A 9,471-nucleotide genomic window follows, 5' to 3' on the forward strand; every position below is an offset into this window, starting at 1 on the left:
ACATGTGGCAAAGGCTTGTTGTATCCAGTTAGAGGCCACATATTACTCCCATTCACAGGACTGACGTTTGTTGAGTAGCATTCCTTGAATTTATTCACTGAAAAGTAGTCACTAATATATCCATCTGGAGTTTGATGGATATAATTAATGGCTGCTATGGCATGGATACAAGGGATTCTAGACAAATCCCATAATCTGCAAGAACAAACCCTACCATCCAAATCTACCTTGTAACTAGCACATGCTCTTCTCACTTCAAATACATTTCCTAAGCTATACAACTAACCAAAGCCTGCATGAAGACAAAAGAGTATGTATTAGTCATTATATATCAACTATAATGACAATTAGAAAAAGAAACAATTATTTTGTGTCTTACCTAAAGTTCTTTCCACAAAGATTCATCTTCTTAATCACCTCTGGACATATATTACCTTTCCATTTACTGCATTCATCATTCATAAAGGAAAACCTGTACATTATGTATATCCTTATCTCTTCAAGCATTGTAATCAAAGGTTTTTTCCTAGCTTCTACAATTATGGAGTTGAAACACTCTGAAATACCATTCTCCACTGCCTCACAAGCAAACCCTACACTCATGTAAGCTCTGCACCATGCTTTGGGTTCTTTTGACATTAGATAGTCATATGCAATAGGGCTTATGGTCTTTATTTTTTCCATGTTTCTCAAGAAGTCACCTTCAACACAACTCATTGCACAAGCCCAGAAAAGCTTCTTCAACTCCAATCCAGAGAAAGCTTTATTAAAATTTGCATAAATGTGTCTAGCACATTGCTTGTGCTCCACATGTGGCAAAATAACCTTAACAGATTCAAGCAAACCCTGTGAACAGACATATTATCTTAGTATTTATAACCATATTGAAATAATCAAATTGAAATATACTATAATTATAAGGGAACTTACTTTATGTTGATCAGAAATAACAACCAAATCTACACCAATACCAAGGTCAAGATCATCCTTCAGAAGCTCCAGAAACCAGGTCCAATTATCCTTGTTTTCCACATCAACAACAGCCCAAGCTATTGGGAACACATGGTTATTAGCATCTCTACCTATGGCTGTGAGTAATTCACCTTTTACCTGACCCTTTAGGAAGCATCCATCCAACCCTATTACCTTCCTACACCCTATTTTCCAGCAAACACTTAAAGATTTGAAACATATGTAAAACCTTTTAAAATAATTCTTATCGTCTGTATTGTTAGTAACACCAACTTTGCATGTAGACCCAGGGTTTGATCTCAATAACTCTTGGGCATAATCCCAAATTCTTGCATAGTGTTCATTTAATTTACCCTCAATCAGTTCTTTTGCCCACTGTTTTGCCCTTCTAACCTGTCCTATAGATACCACACATCTATATCTTTGTTTGATGTCACTGATCATCTCCCCAAGTTTAACTTTGGGCTTATTTGCTATCTCAGTTACATAGTGTCTTCCAATCCATTCCGGGGTAACAATAGACCCAAATTTAAACACTCTAGAACAAAGATGCTCAGAATTCATTGCTTTAACCTGAAAGGTTCTGTCATTGTACATCCATACTGCATAAAGTCTAAAAGGGAATTTATTATCTTCATGTCTCTTACCATATCTTGTAACAATTCTTCTATTGTCACTCTTCTGAAAGTATATTTGGTACCCTCCATTTACTGCATAGTTTGTCACACATAATTTCAGTTGTGCAGGTGATTCGAACACGTCCCCTAACTTAGGTTCCATCTTATCCCACCTAATATTTGGATCGTGTATTCTGTATTTGTTAGTCACTTCTTCCTCTGCCTCCTCATCATTTTGCAAATCATTACCATGGTCCACTCGATCTTTCATCTCATCAGTCATACTTGCATTTCTAAGGTTCGCATCACAAAGTAGAATGTTAAGAAAATGATCCTTACATTTATCAAACCTTGATACAAACTCCTGTCGTGGTTCATGATCCATGTAAATCCCATGCAGCTCAAAATCCATCTCATTTAACCCAGAAAATGGCTCGTAAATTCCACCAAATGGGTCGTCGTAACCATTGTCTGAAGAACCCATTTCTAACCCCTGCATGATCGCAACCATTATCATGAAAAGTAAGCAATTAATAGAGATGATTTCTCGTAAAAACCATGATCAGACCGTAATTTCTTACCTCTTGAAAAACCCTAGCTTCAGACAATGAGAATGCTTCACCAAAATCGAGTTTAACGTTTGAGTTCCTATTACCTATGTATGAAGAAGTACTAGCATGGGAGGGTGGTAGGTGTCTCAATATTGACAGAGTGTTAACGGAGGAGATGGGCTTAACGATGTTACCGGTTGCAAATGGGTATGTAACCGGTTGGTTAAGGGGAACCGGTGTTAGGGTACAAAGTTTTCCATGAATGACTTTGTAATGTTTGACTTTTGTAAAACCCACTTGCCTGTGGAGTATTAGCCTTCTGACACATGAGAGATAGAGAGTGAGAGAGAGACATGTAAAGACCTCTATAAATAGTGGGTTCATACCACTTGTAGAGGTGTGCTTGAGAGATGTAAAAGTGAGTGTGTAAGTGTGTGTTATTTATGTAGTCTAGATCTAGATCCTTTTTGTGTAACACCATATACAATCAATACATCTCTTAAACACCCAAATCACCATGTTCAATTGTGCAAACTTTAATTCCGCATGCCAAACCATGTTCTTATGTCACTACAACCGGTAAAAAACATTGAAATGAAACATGAGGGGCAAATGTTAGGCATCTGTGGCAAAAAAAATCGATTTTGGGCATAACCGGTTTTTTTATGTAAATTTGGGGGCTTTTATGACAAAAACCTTTTTTTTATAAAATGGTAATTTTACCCTTTGCTTTTTCTTTTTTCAGTTTTTTATTATAGAAATAAAAAAAGAAAGTACCCCTCCCCCTACGAATCTCTCTCTCTCTCTCTCTCTCTCTCTCTCTCTCTCTCTCTCTGTTTCTCTCTCTAAAATCACGAGACCCATTTGGCCATTCTCACATTCTTTTCCACCATCTATCTTCCCTGTCTCACCCACCTTCATGCCATCTGATACTCCATTATCCCCAAAAACTGCCAGCATCTTCGTTAGAGACAAACTTCGACATATCAGGAGGGGAGTGATCAAATCTAGAGCGATGATATAATCAAAAATCTAGATCTAGGTTCATAAAGATCGAACTTTCTCGTGTAGAAAAGAAAGGTTTTGTGTTTGGGATTGGAGCTCCGATACCAACAGCCACCCACCTTGCTTTCCTCTTTCTTATTCATGTAAATACTCCCTCTCCTCATTCTCTTTAAATCTTGAGATCCGATTTTGGAAAAGAACACTACGAATTGAATTTTACCGAAGGACGAGAGTGGGTCAGTGACAAGAGGACAAATGAGTGATTTCTGATTCACACACACACACACATACATATACCTTCAGAAACTATTTCAGATTCGTACATACATACACATATCGATTTCAGAAACGAAAACATACACATCCAAAACGATTTTTGGGGATGAACATACAAACATCAATTTCCGAAACAAAACCTACACATACACTCATACATACATCAATTAAAAATTGGATTTTATGGTTTTTCTTTTGAGTTCTAGAAAAAGATTTAGATTTATGAGTGTGTGTGTGTGTGTGTGTTTGTTCTTGAGCACTGTGGAATTTTGATTAGGTGTGCCGTGTGCGTGAGTGTATGTGGCATTTTCATTAAGAGGGAATTTTGATTAAGAGATGAAGAAGATGGATTTCTTCTTGGTAAAAAGAAAAACGATATGGGATATTGGGGTATACGGTGGAGAGAGAGAAAGAGAGAGAGAGAGAGAGAGAGAGAGAGAGAGAGAGAGAGATGTATTTTCTTTTAAATATAAAAGTATTTAAATAAATAAAAAAAACTAAAAAAAAACCAAGGGTAAAATTGTCATTACAAAAAAATTAAAGTAAATTGAACCAAAGTGGCAACAAAATGAAAACCTTTGAACCATGAGTGCTAGTCCAAACCTTTTTGGCCCAAACTATCAATTTCGGTCTAACCATAGGGACCATTCTTACGATTTTGTCTTTATAATAAATACCCTATCTTTAGCTCATTGCAATGTAAATGAATACCACTACGATCCAATCAAAATAATATAACTATATTTATATTTATGGTTCTTTAACTTTCCCCTAAATTTATAATAAATACCATATCTGTAAATGAATACCACCACTACAAATCAAAATAATATAAGTATATATTTTCATGTATGTTCCTTTAACTTACCAAACAATTTCGCGGGTTGTATAAGTGCCTGTCTTTTTATTTTTTACCCCCTAAACTCAATCTAATCAATCATTTATTTTTTTGATTTGACATCATTTTTTTGTATTTTCCCTTTTTCCCTTTTTGTTGTTTTTTTTTATTTATTATTTTATTTTTATTATTTAAAAAAGTATTATTATTATTATTATTATTATTATTATTATTATTATTATTATTATTATTAAAATTAAAACTCATTACTCATCCATTAATATTCTCTACGTAACATAAAAGTGAAAAAAAGCCAAAGTAAGTGTCATAAATAAATGATTTAAAGCCAAAGTTTTCGATTTGATTGGAATAATCTTTATATTTATCTTTAATAATAAAGAAAGTGATTTGACATAACTTTAAGTTTATACGTTATATAATCGATTCATTCGATTCAATTCAATTCAATATTTGTTCCATTCATAACAACATTCACAAAATTGTCGGTCGTAATTCTTATGGTAAGTTTTCAAACTAACATGGTATGTATTTTTGATGGATAATTTTAGTTTATTAACAAGTTGTTATTTGTTATATTTGTAGTGGAATTTTTTTAAACCGACAAAGTATATATTTATATTTGTTAGGTGTTTACCAATCGTGAAAATTTAACAGAGTGGGTCCAAGAAACAACACAGTCTCTTGGATATGTGGTTGTTATTAAAACAACAAAGACAAAAGGAAGTGGATATGTTTCACAAATTATTTTTATGTGTGATCGGGGTGGTTTACAAAGAGGCCCGGAGACGTCCACCAAAAATACAGGTCTAGAAAAAAACTGTCTAATCAAATTTTTTGCTTGTTACTCTAAGTCGGATGATGTTTGGAGGTTAACGATTAAAAACGATGAACATAATCATGAACGTGCAATGTATACGGAGGGCCACTCATATGCAAGGCGGTTAACCCCAAATGAATAAAAAATGTTTGAAGAAATGAAGATAAAAAATGTCCCCTTATGGGATATTCTATCAGCACCGAAGAGACAAAATTTCAAAAATGTTTCTACAATAAAAATAGTTTATAATGCGTGTTAAAATATTCAAATGGATGAGCTTGGAGACCGAAGTCAAATACAAGTTGTCTTTGGATTTTTGCCTTGAAAAGGACATATAGTTAACCATCGTGCAAATGATACAACCAATACATTGGAAGATCTATTCTTTGTTCACCCAACGTCATTGGAGATATGGCGTGCATTTCCAATGTTAACGTTACTGATGATGCTAATTTTGGTTTCGAAGAGGTGTGGAATTGTTAAAAGAAAGCTACGCTAAACAATCAAATGAACAGAAACGTAGTTATGCCAGAAAATTGTGGGACATAGTTTCACCATCAACAACTGCAGTTGTTGATCTAGGTACTATTTTCTTTAATATATTAATTTGTATAATAATTTGCTAACAATTTACTTGTTTATTCAGATGTTCATAAAAATACTCGTGGATGTCCACGATTGAACAAAAAAAAATCTAAAAAGGTAGACCACGACACCCCATCCATACCAACGCCCAACCCTACCGATACTCGTAGACGTAGTTTTTCAAGTAATAGAATAATTAATATTGATACAAGTGACCTTGAATTAAATCTAGAACCGGAAAGGCATATCACATATTCGTTTTGAGAACCTTCAATTTCTAACTCATACTTTAACCAAGATCAACCATTCAACACGTACTTGTTTCGAGAACCTTCAATGTCCAACTCATACTTTAACCAAGATCAACCATTTTATACTTCAAACCCACTTATGAATGAAATTCCACATCAATTTCATCCATACATCCGAAACATTACAAATGTCGAAGGAGATGGAATTGTTGATTTTGGTCGATAGATGTTGCTCTTGGTCGTTGTGAACATGATTGGCTTCAAATTAGGTACGGTCTACACAACGAATTATTATCACACTATCTAGTGTACACTATGACTTATGGTGATGTTGATTTTGTAAACCGCATAAGTCACTCGTTGAATTACTATGGATCGGGTTTTGCGGTATTGGATTATTGGTTGGTTATGCCAGACACTGCTATACTCATTTCTATCATATATGGTGTTATTATTATTTATCTAAGCAAGCAAGGTTCTTAAACATGGTTCCCACATTGGTATGGCCCGCAAGACATACCAAATCCTACGTATGTCATTATCCCCCATGTTCACCCTAACCATTATGTAATGGTTGATTTACATGGAGCATACCCAATACCTGATTTTTTGTCGAGGCTTCTCCGTACATACATATCAGAACATTCAGCTGCAAGAGAAACATTGTATAGTGCTCGACTAAATGCTTTCAATCTGCATAATGCACCCCGCAATTGTAATACTGAACTAATTAATATCCGTGATAAATAGAGACAAACTTTGCTTTTGTTCCATTTTATATAGCCGTTCAAATTTTATAATGTCGTCCGAGTTTTAAAATGTCATTCGAATTTTAAAATATTGTCGAAATTTTATTCGATTACCGAAATTTATAATAATAATAATAATAATAATAATAATAATAATAATAATTAAAAACAACAAAAAACAAAATAGGGAAAAAAAACAAAAACAAAAAAAAAAACAAAAAACAAAAGAAGACAAAAAATTCACATCATGGGGGTGGAATTGGAAAAATAAAGGGGCAGTTAAAACATCAATCTAAATAAATACCTTATCTTATGATGTAGATGAATAACAATGCGATCAAATAAAAAAAATAATTATATTTGCATGTATGACACTTTAACTTTCCCTATAATTTATATAGTATTTTTTTCATGCCTAAAGTTTTACTATAAATGAATGTGTCCCACACCTTATTTTCATTCTACGATATTTTGAAAAACGATAGCCATAAGTAAAAAAATAAGTTGGCCGTAATATTTGTCATCGTTTGATGAGTTAAATGACGAGGTATGTTCGTTTATTATTATTCAGATATTTATTTTTTTATAAATCACATATTTATATTTGTATGTATTGATTAGACTAATGATATTTACACAGACAATGCATCTCAAGACGACAATAATGAAAATACTTACTTCATCATTGACATATTAGAATTTGAAACTAGCATGACATAAAGTTTTAGATTTATTAATATGGTTATTAATCAATAATTTTACTGGTATCTAATAAAAAAAAATATTTTTAGGTATTTAATTCTTGTCAACAACTAATAAAGTTGGTGCAAAAAGTGGGGCATGGACTTAGTTATGTTATTCTAATAAAAAGATCCAACTAATCTGATCTTTTGCATAGCATTTGTCTACATGCATAAAGAAACAGAATCTAACTACACTTGGGAACTAGAGTGCTTAAAATCAACAATAGATAGATGCATTTTTCTACTTTGTAATTGTCACATATAGAAACATGGATTGCATGAAAGCATGCAATAATGTATTTCCAAAAGCTAAATGATCACTTTGTTGATGGGATATCAATATAAGCATTAAGAGAAAAAACAAAAAGTTTTAGTGCATCGTTGTTGTTGGACCTCCTTTTATAAAGGCTGGAAAAAATTAGTTGAATATGAAACTGAGGAAGCATACAAATTCAATCTCTTACAAGTCGAAAGCATTATGACGGACTATAAATGTTTTTATTTAACATATCTTTTAGATCTTGTGCTCAATTGGATCATTTTTCCAATAAGCGTGGTAGAGGTAAATTTTGACAATTTTGTTACATATGGTGCATTTCAACTGATTATTGCTACGAAACATCCTCAAATTTCTTATATGATGCACTTAGTGCCAATTGAAACCTATTTTTTTTTTGTTTCAGGTGACAAAAAGGTGTTAAATAATGCCTATGTTTTCTTTGATTGAAGATGAAGCTGAGTAAGTCCAAAAAAAAAACACAAGGATGAGTCGATATTTTAGGACTAATTTTTTAACAATACCCCGAGTGAGACAAAAATTCGCAATTTTTGTCCCATTTGCATTTGCTAGACCTTAATGCATACAAAGTACAATTTGTTTTTATTCTGGTTGTGACAAAAATAGAACATTTCATCTATTAAATTGATTGAAAATATATTATTGAAGTTAATAATAGTAGGGCTGAATGTTTATTAAAATTTAGGGTGTCTTCAGAAGGGTATGATGATGGTGACCATGGTCAAAATTCTTATGATTGCAGTTTCATAGATGACCAGATAAACCTTACAGTGCAAACCACACAAGCTGCTGAATGTGATATGATGGCTATTTATAGGTATGTTAATGTTCCTCTGAATTGTAATTATAAGCCACAATTAATATTTTGTAATTTCCATTATCTGTGAGGGTGCTTATTTGTAAATTTATTATATATATATATATATATATATATATATATATATATATATATTGATTCTCTACCCATTCTTGGGTATTGAGATCGTCACTTTCTCATGGTATCAGAGCGCCCTTTTCTAATTCCTCTGCCTTGATCGGTTCTTTCCCTCTTCTTCCTTTTTCCCTCTTCCGTTTCTTTTCTTCTCTTTCAGCAATGGTTTCTACCACATCCTCTACCCACGATTCTGATCTCCCCATGAACACCATACTTCATCAAATCACTATCAAGCTATCATCCACAAATTATCTACTGTGGATGAACCAGATGACGCATCTTCTTACTTATCAGGGGCTGCTAGGGCATGTCGATGGATCTTCGTCTCTCCCACTAGAATTTTTGGATGCAGCAAAATCAACTCCAAATCCTGCCTATTAGGAGTGGATTACAGCAGACCAACGCACAATACTTCTTCTTCATGCCTCTCTCTCTGAGGAATCTTTTTCTGAAATCGTGGGTCTCTCCACTGCTCAAACTATTTGGGTTGCCCTTGAACGGGCCTATGGCAACTCATCCATGGAGAAAATTCAAACCCTTCATGATCAATTACGCCATCTCACGAAGGGTAGTCTCACCGTTTTTGAATTTGGTAGAAGATTTAAAAATATTTGTGACCAACTCTCCGCCATTGGTCAACCTGTTGATGAATCAGACAAGACCCATTGGTTTCTCTGTGGTCTTGGGGCTGCTTTTGAGACCTTCTCTACTGTTGTCTGCGCCTCCCATGTTCCTTCTGTTTTTCGTGATCTTCTGGCACAGGCTGAGGGGCATGAAATGTTCCTCCAATCGATTCATGGATTCACCCCTCATG

General features: G+C 33.8%; 1 protein-coding gene and 1 long non-coding RNA gene across 2 annotated transcripts; one reads left to right on the top strand and one right to left on the bottom strand.

Annotated features, from left to right (window-relative positions):
- Positions 1–273: 273 nt before the first annotated feature.
- LOC145068017 (uncharacterized) lies at positions 274–3,100 on the bottom strand. The gene is made up of 4 exons (XM_079015021.1): positions 2,996–3,100; positions 931–2,082; positions 380–846; positions 274–292 (listed from the first exon to the last, which is right to left on the bottom strand). The coding sequence occupies exons 1-4, from the start codon at positions 3,098–3,100 to the stop codon at positions 274–276; spliced, it is 1,743 nt and encodes a 580-aa protein (XP_078871147.1).
- Positions 3,101–4,742: 1,642 nt separating this feature from the next.
- Positions 4,743–6,706, top strand: LOC145069218 (uncharacterized). The gene is made up of 3 exons (XR_013689369.1): positions 4,743–4,780; positions 4,907–5,679; positions 5,744–6,706. It is a non-coding gene; the product is annotated as an uncharacterized LOC145069218 (long non-coding RNA).
- The last annotated feature ends 2,765 nt before the right edge of the window (positions 6,707–9,471 follow it).

This window comes from Lactuca serriola, chromosome 8 (genome assembly GCF_051521515.1).
Source record: "Lactuca serriola cultivar US96UC23 chromosome 8, Lser_US96UC23_V15, whole genome shotgun sequence".
NCBI lineage: Eukaryota > Viridiplantae > Streptophyta > Magnoliopsida > Asterales > Asteraceae > Lactuca > Lactuca serriola.